The following is a 21,592-nucleotide window of genomic DNA, read 5'->3' on the forward strand; positions in this document are numbered from 1 at the left end:
AGAGAGCTTAATCAGGATCACACAACAATAATGAATGGAAACACGTCGGGGCCAAGAAAGTAGAGCAGCAGCTGAAAGTTACAGTTGATGGGCTTTTGAAAGTTGTCTCTTTGGTGGAAGTTATGGATTGGCCAGGAAAATTAGAAAGAGTTTTCTGGAAGACGAAGCAGCTGTACTTTTATCCCATTTGAAAATCAGTTTGAAGGGAAACTACAGTGGACCGCACTGTAAACCTAAACTCCTGAATACGCGTAAATGGCATTTTGGCACAGTAAGACGAGACAACCGCACTGTCAGCTTTTTATATCGTTGTGGGGAAGTGGATTACTTGGATACGTCCGTTTATGAATTTGTTGGAATACTTTTTTTCATCCCTAACTCGGATTATTATCATTGAGAGAAATTGGGGCTCGCAAGGTTTTTCAAGTGGAAAAGGGGATCCGAACCTGCTGCTGGGGGAAAATGGGTAACATAGAGAGTGTGGATGGCCAGTCGGAGATGAAGCATCACATCATGCCTCTGAAGGTGCCCATGCCCGACCCCACCGAGCTGGAGGAGAAATTCGCCATTGTTTTGGTAAGTCTTTATGTCACAAACTTTATTCCTTTATTATTTGACTCCATCTGTTAAACTGGCTTATAAATCCGATCCCCTCAAACTAAAAACGGTACTAACATTCACATTTCTCATAACGGTTTGATAGAGTAGGCCTGTATTTGTGTTGTTGCCTCCTCGGATGAAAGTCTGTGTGTTTACACTTCTTGTGCATTATGATCTGCTGATGTTTAAATGAACCGTGCTGTCCCGCCCCTCACTCTCTGCCTGCCTGCTGCCCCCCTCTCTGCATCTCCTGCGGTTCTTTTGTCTCCTCTAAAGTCAGACAGCTCAGCGCTTGGTGGCAAGCTGAGACCCAGCATGGCCGAGAGAGTGGTGGAGGAGGTGTGGGCTTCTCTCTCTCTCTCTCTCTCTCTCTCTCTCTCTCTCTCTCTCTCTCTCTCTCTCTCTCTCTCTCCTAGGAATAAAGGGCACTTCTCTGTAAACTGTACTTCCTTGAAACAGCAACATCACAGATTTCTCCGTTTGGTTTTTTGTGTTGTTTTTTTTTTTTTTTCTTTTTAAAAAAGTTCCCTCCGCAGCCAAACCATCTGAAAACAACATTTTCTGAATTCCCCCAAAACTCCCACACCCGAACAGTCCCCTCCCTCCCTCCCTCCACATCAGGCAGGAATTGAGCTGTCTGTGTAATAATGAACACAAATTCAACACCCACTCCTACTGTCCGTCACTCTCACACTGAATCCTCTGTCATCCTGCGTAAAGGCCACATTTCATCTTCTGGCACGAGAGAGGGTCTTTACACTTCATCGTCTCCTTTTCCAGGTTCAACCATGTGGACAACTCAGAATAACTTCTGTCAAACTGCTACTGTGTATGACTTTGTGTAGGCTATTGTGTAGAAATGACAAGTTCATGAGCTGATCAACTTGTCCCTAATTTGAATGGCGGCTGTTTGATAATTCATCACCTTTCTGGCTTGAATACATTTTTCATTGAGTAGCTTATTGTATTCAGCTGTTTCAGTAGTAGTAGTAGTGTGAGTTACACTGTCAATGTGGTGCACAGCCTGAAGGGCCAGGAGCCCCCTGAGGGGCCCTAAGGGTCCCTTTAGGGCCCTTAGGGCCCTTACCCCTGAGGAAAAGAGATCCTGGAGTGATGGAGAAATAAAAAATTTTCCTGTATTCTTCAAAATCTAAGTTTTACCATAGTAAGTCATAAATTGGGCAGGTCTGTGTGATTCAAATCTTACCCTTAGTACTCAAATAATCCTTCACAGTTTGTTGGTCCCCAGTTATTCATCTGATAAACTGTAAGAATTGCACTAGTTGAATGTCCAAGAAAAAAAAATATTCCCACACTAACGATCTACAAGTGTGCTTTTGTCTGCCCAAAAAATTCTGGACCAAAATAGAGCCTTTAAAATGTTGTGAGGGAATATTTTGAAGAAGCTATTATATTTTTACACTGCAAACAGACAGATATGAATGTGAAATTAACTTGGCAATAAGTCTAATGTATAACAGGTATATTTCTGGATCAACATGCCTTCAATCAATTCCTTCAAAGCAGAGAAATCTGAAAAACACTTTGTCCAGACCGAGACCATAACCTGAATCAGTAGATAGCTTCATTTCGTCATTGCCTGTCACAGGTCATAGGAATCCACTCGCCAACAGTCTAGCAATAATTTCAGGAGCATGTGTTTTTTACTGAAATAATAACATCATGACACCAAAGTGTCCCCTTCACTGTGTACATAAATGGGAGGATGTCAATAATTGGATCTTATTCACTAGACTATTGTCTGAGTCAGTATTTGACTAGTCTTTTCAGCCCCGCTCTGCTCCACACGCATTCAAACAGAAAAGAGAAAAGCTCAATAACATCCCTCCAATTCACGGCTCAGTCATATAAAGCACGTAAAGAAAAGCTTTTTTTTTTTCCCAAAGAGAAGATAATGACCTCTTTACTTTCTCTTTTGTCAACCAGTCGCATGAGGGTTTCCTACAGGTACTTATTTGCTGTTCCTCACTGCACATTTTAACATTACCACACCCGGCCTTGATTTTCAGCTGTTTAAGACCTTAATTACAGTAGAAAACAGTAAAGAGCTCAGCTCCTCACAGCAGTTCTCACATAGTATCAATCCTGAATACATTGTGAGCTCAAGGTGCTTCTGGAGTAGAGCCATTAGTTGCTTGCCAGAGGTATCGGCAGCTACAGAGAACAGTTCTTATATGAAAGGACTAATACAACTAGAAGGGATTCAAGGACTGCATGTTGGTGGCTGTGCTTCCTCTCAGCCATTATGGAAATTATACTCTGCACTACAGTGTACAATAAACGCTGTTTTGACACCTCAACCTTGCGTCTCTTTCCCTTCCTGCTTGAGTAAGTGGGTGATTACAAACAGAAAGTTCAGAGGAACTTGAAGTTTTTCTTTGTGACGGATGGCTTAACTGCCCTTGAAAGATTCATAGCTGTCACCTTTCCTTTAAAGAAAGGCTGGAAATCATTTCGTATCAACATTCGGCCTGCCTAGAGAGGCCAGAGCAGGCTGCAGTCATTTGTCCCTGTTATTATGTTCAGCCGCGCAGAGCAGATGATTTCTGAGCAAGAGGCACTAGACTCAACATTTCGGTTGTTTCTGAGTGGGAAAACATTTTCAAGCTCTCTAACCCCGCCCCAGCCTACCCCACAGAAGCTCCAGATTTCCTTTACTTTGTGTGAAAAGAACAACACGCTTGTATATTTTTGTCTTCTTATCAGACAATGGTCTTCTCCCTGCCCTGCTTGTCCCTAGTTGTGAGATAAAGCTACATCAAAAGCCTCAGTCTGCGTGGTTTAAGCTCTTCAGGAAAGAAAGGCCATGGCTTTGGCGTGTGGCAGTGGCTTCACTTTTTGGTGCTCCTTCCAATCTACCATATATACTTAAAATAGTGAAAGAGTTCGCATAACTTCTTTTTCTTGCTGAACTGAGCAATCTCCCCCCCCCCCTTTTTTTTTTCTTTTTCTTTTTGTAAAAGAGCCATAACATAGCTTCGTCGCAGCCTCAACAAATAAAGCGCTCTCCATAAATAGATATATTGAAATGGGTAATTTCCCCTTCTCTGGACCAATGTGTTTTCTGCTTCACAATGCCATGCTGGTGTATATGGATGTGGAGGAGCTGCTCTCTCTCTTTTTCTCAGACACAGCTCGCAGACATCCCCCTGGAATTGACAGCTGCCCATAATGATGTCATGGGTGCAGCAGCCATCGCCAGTGTAGTAATATCCCTGGGCTGATGAATTTAACAGGACCGCTCTACTGTAGACAGTTGAAGCCAGTGGAAGAGCAGTGAGACCCTTGGGGTAACTTGGACTGCTTCATGCGTTCCCTAATAAAATGTCAGGGTCCGACAGCATGTGCTAAAAGCATCATATCACTTCTTCTCCTTTTTATTTATTTATTTATTTATTTATTTTAGCTCAGCATTGTCTGTAAAATCCCCAGCTCTATCTTTTGTGGTTGGGAACAGATGCCCAGCATACTCCTTTCTTCCTTTCACAGAGGAAGTTGAATTGTAGCCAGTGGTCATTGTGGTTGATTTGCTTTACACTAAGAGCTGTGTTCATACACGCTGCTACTGGTGCGTATCGTACAATTAGTTATGCAGCAAGAGATATACGTCCACGTAAACCTCACAGGTAGATAAATCTTGATGCACAACATAGAGGACACATCTAGATAATGTGTCTTGGTCATCAGTTGCATTCTCCCGATATTACTGCCTCTTTGTCCTTGGTCGCTTTTACGGATCCTTGGTTCTTTGCATTCCCAAATGGAAGGGGAACTCTTCACCCAGTAACCCCTTCAGTCTTTCTCCTACCTTTCTGTTTCCTGAATTTTCCTCTCACTGTGGGTCTGGGCCATAAGATAACCCTCTCCATATGAGTCTGTCTGTATGAAAATGATGTGGAATGAATGAGTGGTACTTTCAAAGGTGTACGTCTGGCCTGGGATCCACTTTCAAAGTGCCCGTGCACCAATCCACTGCTGGATTCCTGTGGTCTAGTCTAGGCTGAGGCCACAGGAGAACTCGAGAGAGAAGGAAAAATCTCTTTCAACTGGCGGCCTGCCACTGTTCTCGGTTGTAATGACTTTACCAGCGTTTTTAAACAGCGCGCACATATTTAAGAGCTGTTACGGGAGCAGCATGGGATTATTTTCACCACTTGATTGCACTGGAAACCATCCTAACTGATTTGTCTGACTGCTCAACTCCCCACATCTTTTATACTCTGACATCAAGTTGCATCATGTGTATTTGTTCCATTGCAGCCTTTCCTTGAAGGTCTGATCTTTCAAGGGGAAAGTCTCGCCATTAAGTTGCGGCAAAATGTTGGGAAAATTACATGCGGCGGTTAACATTTAGTCAGTGTGAGTGAAATCAGACTTGTTGACTATGTGACTCTGCTGCCCTGTCTGACATCACTGTTTATTGATGGCTGAAGTCTAAAGAAAGCTGCCGTGTCTGATAGATGCCACTCTAGTGGAACTAATGGAGTCAAGCTGTGCAATGTGTTTATTGGACATAAATTATTTTCATGTTTAATGGTTGCAGTTTATTTATGTCTCTAATATGTCTACCACTCCCTTTCTCACACACATCATTCCCCGTTTCTAAAAAGAGAAAATGTGTTTGTCACGTCACTGGAGTTGGAGAAGTTGTGTACATCTGGATCAGCCACCCACCACCATGTCCCAGGAAAAGGAGGATTATGGGAGCCGAGTGTACGCAGCTAACTTGGTTTTAGACCAGCAGTGCAGGCGCAGGGTGGGCGGGGGGGTTCCAGCACAAGGCTGTCCACCTGGCTCTATCCACCCTCGGGCAACAATTCTCCAATCTGGACTGGGCTTTATGGCAACTGTTACTGCTTCTTCTCTCCTTGCAATTATTTTGAAAAGCAAAGGTCAAGTCAAAGACCATGACTGAGCAGATAAAACATGCTCTTATTCACCGTAGATTTTGTCTAAGATTTTGCAGCGAACGCTCCACCTTAGTGGTTGATTTCAGCATGCAACATCTTAGAAACCATTTAGTGCCGCTCTCATCAGTACAGCCAGCAGCAGATTAGCTAACAATCATCTCCGTCCCTTAAAACCGCAAATTCACGCTTTATTTTTTTAGCTGTTTAATTCATTCAAATGTCAAAATGTCAAAATGTCATTGATGTCATTGTAATTGATGGTTACTCGGGGCCAGGCTAACTCTTCTGTCCATCTGTTTCCAGTCACTGTGATAAGCTAGAGAGCGAAACCTTTCTCCTCATTTAACTTGACATTTAACTTGACAATTATTTCTTTTAACTAAACGGCTCTGTAAAGCTTAAGACTAAGTTCTCTCTGTTTTGCTTACTTGCCGAGGAATATTTTTGGGCATGTGGTATCTGAATTTACTCATCTTTGCGCAGAAACTGTGCACATGCAAGTGCTTTTTGGCGTGTGCATTCGCCGTTGTCAGTGGGGGTTTGCATGCTGCTCTAATGCAGCTGCACCAAGGCTGTAAGTTGGAGAAGTGGTTTCCTCCTCAGTACAATGGGGACTCTGTCAGTCAGTGTTGTTTTAGAAAGGGGGCCTCATCCCTCTGGTGCCTTTTGTGCCTCTACACTGTTTTTACGTGGACATTCAGAGGAACTGCTGTAAGCCCATTCTTAGTGTATTATAGTTTGATGCGACTTATACGCCACTGACGTAATTGTTTCCCGGACCTCCCTAAAATGACTAATGGTTTCTATATATTGTCACTTCTCATTTTTCACAGTGACACTTCAACTGATTGAGCTCATCGAGAAAAGGGGGAATTTCCGCGTAAGACACATGACTGTGAATGTTCCTGTGCATTTTGAAAGCATCTCTGGTTTTCTGTTTTAGTTTTGATTCATCTTTGTTTTACTATCGCCTTTTGTCCTTCTAACACTCATCTCATCCTAGGAGGTAAATCCTGGAAAAATTTATTTGATTCGCAACATTTATTTCTACAGAGCCAATGCTCAAGATTTGTTGCCCCCTTTTTTTGGCCAGTCTCCATCTTTCCAACTGGGCGGTGTATCAGAAGGCCTGGCCGGCATGAATTATTGAAGCATTCATGTACCTGCATTCCTGACATTCCCTCTGTATATCGTCTACTGGCTGGGGCTTCCCTGGCCCCTGCATGGGCGCACAGTGGAGAACAAACAGGATGCTCTCCTTGCAGGAATGAATGAATCCCTGCGATTGATGACCAATTGTTGTATTTATTTATAACACACTTTTAACCTCATGTATGTCTTCGTTTGTGTCCACGTTTCCTTGACACTGTATGTTTAAAAAAAAAAAAAAAAACACACAAAAAAAAGAACTGAATTTAACAATGGGGTTGTCACTCGGCATTTCTAGAATAGTTTTCCATCACATGTGTTAAAACTTCCCAGATAAGTTCATGCAAACAAGTTCAAGTCTGGTGACTTTTGAAACGCAAAGAGCATCAGGCTTCAGAAGGACCTTGAGCTCAAGATGTTTTCATCTTTATCTCAGGCTGTAGCTGTTCGGCTTCAAAGGCATCTGTGCAGTCACTGTTGTCAATCATTACTACGTCAAAGGGGAAATAAACATATTAGCCAATGGGAACCATGAGGTGGCTCTTGATTTTTCAACCAAAAATGGTATTTCACCAACTTCCTGTTGCTTTAACCGGTTGTGGAATGTCCACTTGGTTTTGCAAAGAAGGGACTTGAGGCAAAGTTTTATTCCTCAGAGGTCACAGGAGATCCAGAGAACGTTCAGGTTGTGTACTAGCATGAGGGCAGGGAGCTGAAAAGCTCACACCACAGCTGTAAACTGTGTTCCTTAACTCCTGATTTAACGGGGATTTAGCACCCCATGATTTGAGCTGCAACACCACAAGGAGGTTTCAGCCAATAGAACAGCTTTGAATTTTGCCTGCCCTTATCTATGGGTTAGGGTTATGTGTCATCTTAATTTACTGATATTTTCATACAACGTTTATTTGATTAGAATGACCCATTCATAACATTTATCAGTATGAAGCATTTTCTGATCGAAAGCTGCATCAGCTTGAATGAAATACATCGAAACTATTGCCTTTATTTTTTAATTTACACAATGATTTCTTGGTCACTTGACTGACTTGTTTTCATAGTCCACGTGCTTCAGGTTTGTCATTTGAATGTGGTTTTCCCACTGACACTCTGTTTGCAAGTAAATAAGGTGCATGTCTTTACCCGTTATGTTAATATCTCACTGAACAAGTTCTTATTAGAGGCTGTTTATACTTGTTTTGTAAACAACGACCAGCAACAGGAGTGGACATGGACGGGGTAGTGAAAGCTTTACTTTTTCACTGCTTCACTTTGAGAAAAACATCACCACTTTGTCTTTGGGAGGGCTGGGAACAACTAGCTCCTGGTCTACCAGCATCTTTGTGCAGGACTCATGCTTTGTTGTAACTGCCTGCTTCAGATTACCTCACAAAAGAGCGATAGGGTGATCAGATATCTGCTCAGAGAAAGGGGGGCAGTGTTTTCTCACACTTTGCTCTGTCACTTTGTTTACTTTTGAGCTGGAAAAACACATATTCATTCACACACACACACACACAAACACACACACACAGTAGGAGTGAATGTGCAAGCGTCCAGTCAGGCATGCAGTCTTATGTTACACAAAACAGCCATGGAACAAACAAAACATTACTCAGGGCAGTTTTTGATTTCCTGAAGAGTTAAGGAAGTCCCTGCAGCCCCATGACGACAACAGCTGAGTCTCCCATCCTGTCTCTCATTGTGTTTCAGTACCATGGAAAAAGGAGGAATACAAATGATGGCACTGACAGGCTCATTCATGAACTAAAGTCGAGTGATGTCTCATTCACACTTACGCTAACCACGAAAAATGCCATTTTATCAGGACATCAGGCTTGTTGAGCCCCACCTCATGTTCACAATCTTCTGTAATTGTTTGTGTCATGTGTAATACAGAAGACAGACGTCAGAAGTCAGATCTATATTTACCCTTCCTGTCCCTCTCAGTGTTTGGAAGGATGCAGCCAGTTTTTTTTGTTTGTTTGTTTTAATTTAAACAATATTCAGCCACTTTCCCCTCTTAAATATGTTGAGGTAACATGCTTACAGAAAACATTCATGTCAAGTCACACGCTCATAGTTTTTTTTTTTTTGCCTCCTGACAGGGAGCAGCGGTCTGGCTATTTCTTCCTTCTTCAGACGTTACGGCTCATTGAAGCGTTTCATGTCTGATCTTAGACTTTCAAATGTGATGCTTATTCATATACAGCTGAAACCAAATATGTTGTTTGCATAATTTAAAATAAAAAAAGAAGAGACAGAATTTTTAAAATAACATTCTGCTCACCAGTTTGCCAACTCCAATTTAATCTTAGATTTTGAGCCAAATTTTAGCAAACATATTAGTTAAGTAATGGCAACATCAGACTTGAGTCTCTGTGAAATGTCCAAGAGTCACAGGATTACTGTACAAACAGGATCTGATAAAGCTGATCCAAGCTTTTATTTCTAGTACATGGCTTTCTTTAAAGGCTTCACCCACAACTGGGTGTCATCAAAGTGTAAACAGAAACAGAACAGAAAGCAGAACTTCAATTTGGTAAAAAATGCGATTCAGTTTTATTTGTATAATGCCAAATCACAACACATATTAACAAGTCTGCTGATGATTTAGGAATTCTGTAATGAAAGCTTTCGTTCACATGAATTATTTATAGTTTCAAAGGAATGGCACATACAATAAATCAAAGCACAATAGCAAATAAAGTAGCTTGTTGGTTTCTGTTTACCTCCATCCTGTTCCTAGGTACCTGAAATCTTTATTTTAGAAAACTTCAAATGTTTTATTGTTGAACGAACAGGTAACTTTTGTGTTGTGCGACAAGTGATGTTGGTGGGACAACGTCCCTTAGAGGAGCTTTCCTCCTGATAGGCAGACTCTGAAACTTGAGGTTAAAGGGATCTATCTGTTTGGGACCTTTTCTGAACTGCCACAGGCTCTGTTCAGCCTGGTTAGCTCTTCATCCACCCACTCCTTCCCCTCTGAACTCATGACAGCCATGTCAAGTCTGTGTAAACCTTTCAAACTCAGACTCCAACCTACAGGTACGACAGAAGGAAGAGACACGCGCTCAATGCATTTGCTTAGTGCTCCCACTTTATGGTATATCGATCAAAAAAGTATTGAAATATTCAATTTCATTCCTCCACAAATGCTATGGAGGTGTTCATTCATCCATTTGTTTATCCCATCCATGAATAACCTCATACTCCTGTGAATGCAATTATTAAGCATGATGACATTCTAGTTAATATTAAATAATTTATCGTTTTCACACTTCAGTAAATTTCTTATCTCATTGATAAAGTATTAATGATATAATATGACAGTTCAATAGCCCATTTTGTTTTCTTTTGAAGGCTTCTCAGTGAAACATCTTTCCCAGTTTTTGATCATAGGTGCACGTTTCAGTGCCATTTCAGTAAAAACGTAAGCATCTCATTTGAGAACAACATGGTTAAATCTTTATATATCACATCAGAGATCTTGCAGAATAAAATTAGTAGCATGCCTTTTAACAATTTACTGAGTAAAAGTCGCCATGTGGTTTCTTCTACAAAAAGCAAATAGACTAATGGTCTTAGTTTATTTTGTAGTATAATGGACTTGTATCTCATCCTGACTGAAAGTGTGAGGCTGTGAGGAACAAAAAGGAAAACATCATGTCACTCTTTTCCATTTGTCTCGCTGGGAGCGCTCGGCTAAAGCTGCAGGTCATAAACTTAACTCAAGGCTAATTGTAAATCAGATCAGATTAGGAAGCTGTCCAGTGGAGGGCAGATGGAGTTGTCCTGTTGGTTCTAGTCTGAAGTGGCCATGGGCTCTCCAGCAGACCCCCCCCCCCCATGCATGAATTGAGTGCTTCGCTAATTCCCTGATGGCTCTTCTGGACTCGTCATGCCTCTTCGACCGGCAACCTGGCCCAGTCAACTACTTTAACTGTTGAGTTTTTTTTACATTTTTAAGTCTTCCTTTGTCAATGGCTCAAATATCGCTCTGTTTTACATTTCATACACCTCAGCTGGCCTCTGCTGCTTTGCATGATCCTTTCCCCTCTTAACACTTTAGTTTCCATACTTTGTATAAATTGGTTTTGTCCAAAAAAACAGACAGCTACAGTTAGGCACAGACAAATGCACCTAGGTTTTCATTCTGCCTCCTCAGTTGCTGTATTTGATAACTGTCTCCTGGATCCTCCTGTGTGTCCTGGATGACAACGAGGGCCTAATGATCAGAGAGATAGTGGGGATATTCGAACCAGTTCATCTGGTTGTGCAGCATCCTGGTGTTTTGTTTTACCAAGATTTTGCTCTATATAACAGCACCAGAGGGCATACATGGATCCTGCCCACCAGCCATTGTTAACAATTTTCTATGAGGAAGAAAAAAAGAAAATATACTCAAATGTCAAAGGATGGGAATGGCGCACCACCAAATCAAAACAAAGGTCCGCATTGAATCCTTTGTCAAACAAGTCTCAGGTCAAACAAGAAAGGCCTCGCAGGAGGACACAGAATGTTGGCAGCATGACAACATGCTCGGCAACAAACATGTTTGGCATATCTGTAATATATAATCGCAAAAGCAAATGCAAATCTACAGCTCAGTCGCCTCCATAAGACTACTTCTTTTAGCATCTTATAAACACAGGAAGTGAAAGATTGTATCACTGTGGGAGAAAGTGAAATGAAATTAGCTAAATTAGGTTACTTTGCTCAAATTACCCAAATCTAGTCAGAGAGGAAACATCCCTTCTGCTTTTTGCTTCATTGCAGGAGAAAGCTTTTTTCTATAAGCCTGTGTGCGTTTGAACTTTTATAGCTGTTGTTTAACAGTAGTAACCTCACACACGTCTGCACACTGTCCCACCCATATTTGTTTACAGTACCTGAGGCTGTACCTGAGAAAGAGGAGAGTATTATGAAACATCAAAGTCTTCAGTGTGTGTTCGTTTTTAGAATGAATGACTAACGTTGATATGCATTATATGAAGCAGGTTCCTTGTACAATTTGTGACTTGTTTTTCATTTTTGTCATGACAAAATGTATGGACATGTGCATGTACATTTTGTGTATTTTGTGTTCATTCGCAATGAAATGACTATTGAAGGATGCCTTAGTCTTTGTTCCACAGTTCTTGTTCGGTGTGCATGACTGCCGAGGAAAACAAAGGGGACTAAACTTCGAGCGTGGACGGATGCTGGACAATTTTCCTTTTGTCATTTGCTATTCTAGTCTTTTTGTTTTTGTTTCGTTTGTTTCTTTCAAAGCCAAGCCCATGGACCATAATCTGTGGTGTTTCTTTGGGTTTGGGTTTCTTTCAACTTGTGCTCCTGAAGTAATTCATTGCTTCATTATGAATATGACATTGATTCTTTTCATCACACATACAGTAAATTAGATTATTGTTATATTACTTATCTAGCAGTATTATTATTTAGTAATCAATTAGTTGTTTAATGCATAAAATGTCAAAAAGTAATCATAAAGTCTTCTCTGTCAGGTTCTCTTGGCATTCAAATGTCTTGTTTTCCTGAATAGCCTATTTGCAATAATGTCCAACAAAGGAAATCATCTACACATTTGAGATGCCAGAACCAGCAAAAGTTTTGCCATTTTAAACTGAAAAACTGTCACAATGAATGGATTATCAAAATAGTTGCTGTTTTAATTTTGAGTCGAATAATGAATGGTTTGTGCAATTATTTTCACCTCCCAATACTTATTATTCATAAAATTCACTAATTATTCTTACTCTTCACCTCCTAGTACTCCTAATACGTTCTAGGAATGGTTCTGAGTGACATCTCTCATGGGGAAAACAGAGGAGGAGAGAGCAAGTTGGGGGGTCAGACGGGAGAGAAAATTTATTACTATAAACAAGACACATTCCTTCGGTCATTCTGGACATCTGGTATGCATGGAGCGTCGCTCTCGGCCCCTGCATGGGAATTATAAAGCAGGTTAAATCAAGGGCCCCTTATGTATAGTTACATCCTGGCAGTGTTTTCTTCTTCAGTTATAGCCTGTTAAAGATCTATCAGGCATTTTACAGCGTACATTCTTTTGAGGACTTTTTATGTTTTCGGTTGCGTTTATTTGTTTTCTGTGCGTCTTGCTGTTTGTCATCATAAAAATATTCCACTTGATATGGACTTCTTCCGCTCTTATCACAGGAGGACTTATGATTGTGTTGGCAGAGTGAGCAATGCTGTCCCAATGTGGAAAACTAATTTTAAAATGCTTGCATGTGATATTCCAACAGGACCAGTAACTGGGTGGCTGTCATGGGAACATGTACGTTGATTTCCGTGTATCAAACACTCCACCTGTGGCAAAATACCGGTGTGAACATATCTGAGTTACCAGGGCAGGGTGCCGCGTTTTAAATGACAGGCAGAGTTATGGCAACAGGTTATAAGTCAAGCTGGGAGGTCATTTGTGGCCAGGCTTGTGGGGTACTGTTGGGCGTAAATGAGGGTTCCCACTGCAAACAATCCCTCATGTCTCTTCAAAGAGAAGTGCTGAGGGGATCGGTTTCAGGGGCTGGCGAGCTCCCTCATATTGTTGAGCTTCCTAATTTTTTAGCTTACCAAGTCAGCCCCTGTTTACAAGCTCTTGGCTTGGTCAAGGAAGTAATTACTCAAACGCTTGTGTCATTTGGTTTTTGCCATTTCTTTCTTTACAGTGGTCTCGAGGACATAAAATGCTTAAGTGGATTTGCTTACAAACGCAAATTAGAGCATGTAGTATTTAATTTGATCCACAGTAAACTGCCTGCCTCAGGATACCTCCTGTGGTGCTCAATTGTTTTTAGTTAGACTTGGTGTGGTTAAAAGCAAAGCAATGTCTGAAGGATACTCTTAATAGAGAGTGCAGAGGAGATGCACTCCTGCGTCATCCTGCAGGATGCTGAAAGTCAACACCGGAAGTGAGGTCATGGTGCAGGTCCCTAAAACTGCATCAGTTGCTTTGTGATTGGCGCCATAAGTCTGCAAAATCCCTGCGACACTACTGTAAATCAACAGTTTCTATAAATAATCAAATAAACAGGGGGAAAAAAAAGGAAAGAAGTGGGAAGACTGAAACTTATCTTAATGTTTTCTATCTACAGAATTCCATGAACCTGCCTCCAGACAAAGCCCGGCTCCTCAGACAGTATGACAATGAGAAGAAATGGGACCTGATCTGTGACCAGGTGCATTCATGAACTCCAATTAAAAACTGTCATATCTGCCCAGACGCTCTTATAACTTCTGCACAAGCACAAATGACTTTGCAAACATTTTAACTCCTACCCTGATTGTGTCCTCAGGAGAGGTTTCAGGTGAAGAATCCTCCTCACACCTACATCCAGAAGCTACGAGGATACTTAGACCCCGGAGTCACACGCAAGGTGGGACAGCTCCAATGACCTTTCAAAACATTAGGTCCTCTTAAAAAGGGAAATGTGCAAATCAAAGCACATTTATATGAACCTATTTATGAACCATTAAGAATAGCTTTTCAGTAACACTTGGACATCGATTCATCTGCAGTAAAACTCTGCTCTTTCTGTGACTTACAGAAGTTTCGCAGACGGGTCCAAGAATCTACAAAAGTACTGAGGGAGCTGGAGATCTCACTGAGGACAAACCACATTGGGTAATCAATGTGCATCAATCTGCAATTTTTCTTGCAAGCTTTACAGCTCTGTTTTTTGGTGCATGAAGCTGAGTGCAGTATATTTTTAAGTATATTTTTTTGAGGGTTGGGTTTGTTTGTGCCAATGCTGCTGTAGGGACTCAGAGATTCTCTGCGGTGCACTGATCTCCTCCATTGTTTTAACTTGCCAAGCTGTGCAGCTCCACTTCATAGAGCTGCTCCTCATAATGCCCAGATGGTTGCCATTGTGCTGCACCATCCACTCCCCCATAGTGTTGAGCAGGAAGCTTTGTTGTGTAGGCCAGAGGGACAGGAAGGCTGGCTGATCAATGATGAACCAGCTAAAAGCCCAAAACACACACAGGGATAACTTTGCAGCACTATGTGTCCTTATGCTTTATTGTGTTTTTCTTATCTCGTGCCCCATGATTCAATAATCTGATGTCACACAGACACTTTCACTTAAAAAAATGTGCTGCTGTGACTTCCCACTGAAAGGAGACTGTAAAAACGCTTCGGTTTTCCACCTCATCCACTGAGCTCCAAGAATAACTCATATTCTATTTGACTGCATCAAAAGGGTCCATTTCAATGCATTTCCCAGAAAGTCTCACAGGCGGAGAAAAAAAAGAGCTATTTTCAGAAGATTTTGTGCGTGGGATTAAGTGTAACAGATGCTGGTTTATTGTGTGTGTCGAAATCCTGGGCCAATTCTGATGTGTTTTTCCTGAGATTGCCAAGAAAATCTGAAATAGCAACTGGTTGGACAGAAGTAGAAGGAGACATAGAAATATAGGAAAGAGTGAGGGGTCAGAATCAAGGAGGGAGAAAGAGGAGAACTGGGGGGGGGGGGGGGGGGTGTTAGACAGGAAACTGATGATCAGGCCCGCCTTCTTGTCCACCCCCTCTTCTTCCCTCCTGCACCCAGACTTACTGCTTTGTTCCTATGTCCCTCTCCTCACCTCTTTTCCCTTTTCACCTCCTTCCTTCCCTCCGCTACTTTGAGACTCTTGATTGCTTTCCTGCCATTGGCCAGCGGTCTGTCATCATAACCAGCACTTTAAGACTATTTTAAGAACCTTTTACCCCTACCCCCCCCCCCCCCTCCCCTGGACGTCCATGAAGAAGCAGGGAGGAGGTGAAGGGGGTCTGTGGGGGAGGCAGACTAAATACTGTTGGCTGTCAAAGATCCGACCTGATCTCAGCTCCTCAAGCCTTATGCCCTCTACATTCTTTTCTCGTTGCAATGGGATTTCCTTTGTTTGGAGTTGTTTCTTTCTCTCCAGAAAACTGGAATTAAATGGGGAGGGGGGGGTCTGAAGCCCTTCTCCGGTTTTCTTTCCATTGCATTCTTGCCATTTTCTCTCAGTCTTGGGAGGGGAGACCCCCTTCAGACATGGTATATTAACATAGTATAATGAAGTAGCACTGCAACTAATAATTATTTTCACTTTCCATTAAGCTGCGTCTATATTTCTCAGTTATATTGATGCACACCTGTTAATATACACATGTGCTCATTATTTCCATCCATTGCCTTTATCATTGCCCTCTACATAGCACAGGGATTTCGATGACAATCAATATCCATATTTTCTTTAAAACCTTTTTTTAAGCCAGATTGATTCAAAAAGTCATAAAAATTGCTTCTGTTGATCTTAAGAGTCACACCATTTTCTTTCTTCTTTTCAATTTATCTGTCTCCTTTTCTCCATGAATGGGTTAAATCTGTGTTTAAAGGATAAGGGTGTGCTCTTGGTTTCAGCGCCCTGCTAACCTTTCTCTGTTGGCATGCGTCACAGGTGGGTCAGGGAGTTCCTCAATGATGAAAACAGAGGTCTCGATGTCCTGGTCGAGTACCTTTCCTTTGCTCAGTGTGCTGTCATGTGAGTACTTATGCACACATACATTTTCTACACACGCTTTCTGACCGTAGCCAACACCTTTCCTAAGGAACTGGGTTGGGTGGGGAATCCAGCTGCTGAGTTTTCTCTTGTGGAGCCCTTAATAAACTGCTTGTGCATCTAAAATGTGCTCTTGGCACATTGCATCCTTTGGATGTGTTTGTATGCCTTTTTGCATTATTGGCAAACTGAATGTGTTTCTTGGCAAATGCTTAGTGGTGTGGTCTTCAGCTATACCTTGCTTGAGTGGGTCAGAATTTCTGTGCTGAGCTTTATCGTGCAGCTTGATGAGAGTTCCTGTGATAACCCCTGACTCTCTACCAGACTGCCTTGCAAAACCTAACTTCCCCCATGCTTCTCATCTATACCCCTGTGCCTCTGTGTTGGCTTGTTTGTCTGTCTGTCTGTCTGTATGTGGCCCAGGTTGGATTTTGAGGGGCTGGAGAATGGGGAGGATGGTTTCTTGGACAAGGCTAAATCTTGGAGCAGGTCTATAGAGGATCTGCACCACGCCAGCACCCAACCCTTCTGCAACACACTGGTGCGCTCTGCCCGCCAGTCTGTCCTCCGGTATGTATTGCCAAGCTAGCTTCCCTGCGGTCCCTGTTATTGCCTTGCTCTGCTAACCCTGAATGCCATAAACATGTGTCAGCATGCAGACCTGTTGTTTTGGTGCTGTTTTGTTTCAGTAGGATGCCTGTATGGTTGACAAATGAATGATTTGCCGATCTCTTTCCTAAATTCAAGGCCCTGCACAATCTCTGTCAGATGATGAGCTGTATTAGAAATACAAGCTGGAAGTCTCTGACCTTTTGCACTGTGTCTCACTTTGTTCATCATCCTCCCTCGTGTGTCCAGATGTGTATTTGCACTGTCTTCAGATGAGAGCCAGCTGTGAGCAGCAACATATGTTGGACAGTTGTGATTGTTTTCTTCATCACTGAGCTGCACACAGAGAAACAAAGAGACAATACATTATGCATCACTTATACAACAAACTATGCATCACTAGGGAAGAAATCCCCCACAAGAAAATCTTTCAGACTTGATAACATTTAAAAATAGATTAACTAGTAGTCTTTTAGAAAATGCTAGATAGAGTTCCAAAATGCTGGAGCATGAGATGTAAGCCAAGCAAAAATAATATGGGCACGTAGTGACTTTGCAATACAGTTACATAACAGCACATTATAACAGCAACTCATTGTGTGCAAACAGCCTGTTGACAACAGCAAAGAAAACAGACTACCACAACGCAACTCTAACCTCAAAATTCATCTAAGGTTTTTCTGTCAGATCTCATCCTCTGTAATTTCCTCTCTTTTTCTCTCTATGCAACACACTTGAAACTAGAGTTATATGGATACCACATAAACCTAAGAAATAGATTTCAAAAGCTGCAATCAGTAATAAATTAAAAGTAAGGAACTGAGTTATTGCATCTCTACTAGATATAAATTTCTACAATCTGTTGCAGCTATGGCTCCGTCTCGAACAGCAAAACCATCAAAAACTCCCGCCTTGTGAGCCAAAAAGATGACGTGCATGTGTGCATCATGTGTTTGAGAGCAATCATGAACTACCAGGTAACAAACAGCAACTTCACTTGATGGGAGGAGTAAAACATAGAGACTCATAATCATATCACTTGGAGTTTTAGAATTGTGAGGATTAGTGTGTCTCCTGTGTTGTAGATACGTACCAAGTTTTACTCACCACATCCTGTTCTCTCTCTTCGCAGTATGGTTTCAATATGGTCATGTCTCATGCACATGCAGTCAATGAAATTGCTCTCAGCTTGAACAATAAGAACTCACGGTAAGAACTGAGGCCCCCATCTTCATAGGATGCGTCAAACAATAGGGGAAACCCTGCAGCCAGTTAATCTGATATGCACCCCATTCTCCATGGGGCCGGGCTTCTCTCTCAAGTTGGGGCTCAGAGGCATATGTACAGGCTGTTAAAAGAATGTTTATTAAAGGGAGATTAGTGGTAAACCGCTGAGGCTGATCACTTCATAATGAAGTCATTGATGGTAAACACTTCAAAAGCTATAAAGACCTGCTCTTGGTTCAGACTTGAACGTGGATTATTTCTTTCAGCCTCTGTATGTTTAAGTATTTGCACTAGTTTTGAGGATTGCGTGCACAGACATATATTGTGGTTGTGTAAATCCTACAAAAATGGTAATTTTCCCCTATTAATTCAATCATCCTTTCTTTTTGGAATTGATAATTCTTTTGTATGTATATTGTCTTAATGAATGTGTACTACACTTTCAGGACAAAAGCTTTAGTCCTCGAGCTGCTGGCTGCCGTCTGTCTAGTCCGAGGAGGGCATGAGATCATCCTTTCTGCTTTTGACAACTTCAAAGAGGTGCCCAATGACACTTTTAGATGAAATTTTAAATGAACCATGCTGATCTAAAGCTGTACTGTTCACAACTCAGCAGTTAGTGATTGCAAACCCTGTGAGGATTAAATATGCTAAAAATAAAAATAAAAAAATCCGATTTAAAAATCATTAAATTTCCACATTTTCCCTCATCATCAAAATGGATAAATGTGTAAAGAGGCAGTGAAAAGGGATGAAAGTGGCGATTTCATGTCTTCTAAGGGAGTAAGAAAAGAGCTACACTGAGCCTGTCTGAGCTTATTAGTCTCATTATGACACCAGATGTGCAACAACTTTGAACAAAGATAAGGATCAACTCCCTGTGGACCACAAAGGTTTGGTTAAACTCTCAGTTTCTGTCTGGAAAGTCATCTAAAGAACAGAACAGGACAATTATCTAATGCCCCATAGAGACACAAGAGCCAATAAAGTCCGTCATCAAAATAAAATGGTATTATGTGGGTTAGGATTGGCATTAAATTTCACAGCAATTCAAGGTCACAGATCCATCAAATTTCACAAGAAACCTATTTATGGCATTCAAATTCATTCAAGTGGTAATAATCAAAAAGCCGTCGTCCACATTACACCCAGTTTCTCTCCTTGGAGAGCATTTCCCTCTACTACTGTCACATCCAAATGAATTCTTTTTGTATTTGTAAATGATGATAAAGGAGTTATAGAACCCCCCCAATTTTGCTGTTTCTTTTGCATTCTAGGTTTGTAAGGAGAAGCATCGCTTTGAAAGACTGATGGATTACTTCCGCAGTGAGGAAGGAAACATCGATTTCATGGTAAGTTTAGTTTTGTGTTAGTTGTAAATGCATTTTCTTTGGTATGACTGTGAGTTCATCTATCCATCCCATTAAATACTGTACGTTTGGTTCTAAATCCGGCTGCCTGCTCCAGGTTGCATGTATGCAGTTCATAAACATTGTGGTTCACTCAGTTGAAGACATGAACTTCAGAGTCCATCTGCAGTATGAATTCACCAAGCTGGGACTGGATGATTACTTGGAGGTAACTGGACAATTACTTGATTCAAATGGGCATAATATCCTCACCGGGAGACGATGTGAGTACTTGCATGTGTGAACAACATCACTCTTTCTGATTATTTCTCTTCTCATTTCAGAAATGCAAACACACGGAGAGTGACAAGCTCTCGGTGCAGATCCAGGCCTACCTGGATAACGTGTTTGACGTGGGTGGTCTTCTGGAAGATGCGGAGACCAAGAATGCAGCTCTGGAGAAGGTGGAGGAGCTGGAGGAGCACCTGTCCCATGTAAGTGCACCGCCCAGTCTGGACCACCAACACTGCTCTCTGGGTGCATTTATGAGACTGTTGTGGTTCGCCAGCTATGTACTTAACTAGGCTGTTTCTATGTGGTAATTAGAAATCTACTCAGTGTTTGCATTTCACAAGTGGTTCGAGATAATGACAGGGTGGGGAACAATGGCAAATGCTGTGCACTAAACAATCTTAATACTGTTCTTGTGTTGGTTCATTCTTTCTGGGCAGTTGCCCATGTGTCCCACACTGCTGTGCAAAGACGTCCTTCACATGGAAAGGTCGTAGGCAGCCCTGACATCACTCGAGGAATTTCATAACAAACTCTGTTCTCAGCGGTCATGAATGATGGGGGAGGATGCATTGATGTGGGAGCACGATCACTTTAAAGTCCTGGGCATCATGCGGGATCTGGTCAAAATCAAAAATGAAAGCTATGCCATGCTCTTGCTGCATCATGCTGCTGAATATAGCTTTCTTATTGATGATGCACTTTGCGTATGGGAAGGAGGGAGGGAGGAAGTGGAACCGGGATAGATGCCTGGGCTCTGGATCAATCCTGCAGTTCACCTCGTCTCATCTCACGCTTGCTCTCTGTCTTTGATCACAGGTGACGGAGAAGCTGCTGGAGGTTGAGAATGAAACAATGATGAAAGTGGCTGACCTAGAGAAGCTGGTCCTTCAGAAAGATAAGGACCTGCAGGCAATACGGGTAAGCTGGCAGTCACAGTGATGTAATGATGTATATGGCGTGCAAGCATTATAAGAGAGAGGTTTCAGTTGCTCAGCTGCAGTCTGCTACAGCAAAGATCTGTTTCAGATGCTTGTGGCTAAATTGCTGTGAAAGCAAATTAGGTCAGCAGGAAACAGGATGTTTCTTTGGCTTGTAGAGTCATTGTGTTGTGCTCTTTATCCCCACCTGGTGACTGCACAGGAGACGTACGAGTCGACCAACACCCAGGTCAACACCCTGAGGAGGATGATAAAGGAGAAGGATGCCGCCTTCCAGAGGCACTTTAACATTGAGAGGCGGCTGCTGGAGCTTGAACAGCAGGGCACCATCCGCTTGCACAAGAAACCTGATGGGGACATTGCAATCGAAACGCTTGGTGTGGGAGGGGTAGGGAGTAGTGGCCTTGGGATTCCTCTGGGTGATATTGGGCAGCTGTCCCTGGGTTCAGTGGCAGGATTAACAGAGTCAGGAGGACCAGACACCAGTCTACCACCGGCCAGTGAAGCTCCTCCACCCCCTCCCCCACCACCACCACCTCCCCCTCCGCTGCCCTCTGCCTCAGGTGACGTAGCATGACTCAGAGTGATTATGTCTGACACATATAGGTGAAAGTTAGTTTGACTATAGGCTCTCAGTGGAAGGTCTATTTTCAGTTCCCCCTTTTTGCAAATTCGTGCCAAGCCAGGTGATGGGTCACAGCAGTGATCTCTTAACCCAGACAGGAAAGGGAAACAAAGCTTGCTTCCTCTGTTTGCATGCGTGCAGGCAGATTGTCTTTGTCGCTTACAAGAGTTTTCAGTGTTTTATAATAATTCACTTAACCAGGAACAGGCAAGATTGTAAACGTCTCTCACAGTGCTCCATGTTATCTTGATGGTTGAGCCATGATCGCACATAAAACACAGAGGTTACACAACATATATGACAGATGTGCAGTGAAAG

The 21,592-nt window shown here is 42.2% G+C and overlaps 1 protein-coding gene across 3 annotated transcripts in view; it reads left to right on the forward strand.

Annotated features, from left to right (window-relative positions):
• The first annotated feature begins 37 nt into the window (after positions 1-37).
• fmnl3 (formin-like 3) overlaps positions 38-21,592 on the forward strand; it is a 30,803-nt gene continuing 9,248 nt past the window's right edge. Inside the window, exons 1-14 of one of the 3 annotated variants that reach the window (XM_029505927.1) lie at positions 38-576; positions 13,799-13,882; positions 14,000-14,080; positions 14,252-14,328; positions 16,131-16,214; positions 16,656-16,802; positions 17,710-17,818; positions 17,974-18,050; positions 18,515-18,608; positions 19,346-19,420; positions 19,536-19,646; positions 19,762-19,911; positions 20,528-20,629; positions 20,852-21,212. In XM_029505927.1, the coding sequence (XP_029361787.1) occupies positions 463-576; positions 13,799-13,882; positions 14,000-14,080; positions 14,252-14,328; positions 16,131-16,214; positions 16,656-16,802; positions 17,710-17,818; positions 17,974-18,050; positions 18,515-18,608; positions 19,346-19,420; positions 19,536-19,646; positions 19,762-19,911; positions 20,528-20,629; positions 20,852-21,212 (1,666 nt within the window). In that variant the 5' untranslated portion in view covers positions 38-462. The remainder of the gene's footprint in view (positions 577-13,798; positions 13,883-13,999; positions 14,081-14,251; positions 14,329-16,130; positions 16,215-16,655; positions 16,803-17,709; positions 17,819-17,973; positions 18,051-18,514; positions 18,609-19,345; positions 19,421-19,535; positions 19,647-19,761; positions 19,912-20,527; positions 20,630-20,851; positions 21,213-21,592) is intronic. The other 2 variants (XM_029505928.1, XM_029505929.1) reach the window with 2 other exon arrangements.

This window comes from Echeneis naucrates, chromosome 7 (assembly GCF_900963305.1).
Source record: "Echeneis naucrates chromosome 7, fEcheNa1.1, whole genome shotgun sequence".
NCBI classification, from domain to species: Eukaryota; Metazoa; Chordata; class Actinopteri; order Carangiformes; family Echeneidae; genus Echeneis; species Echeneis naucrates.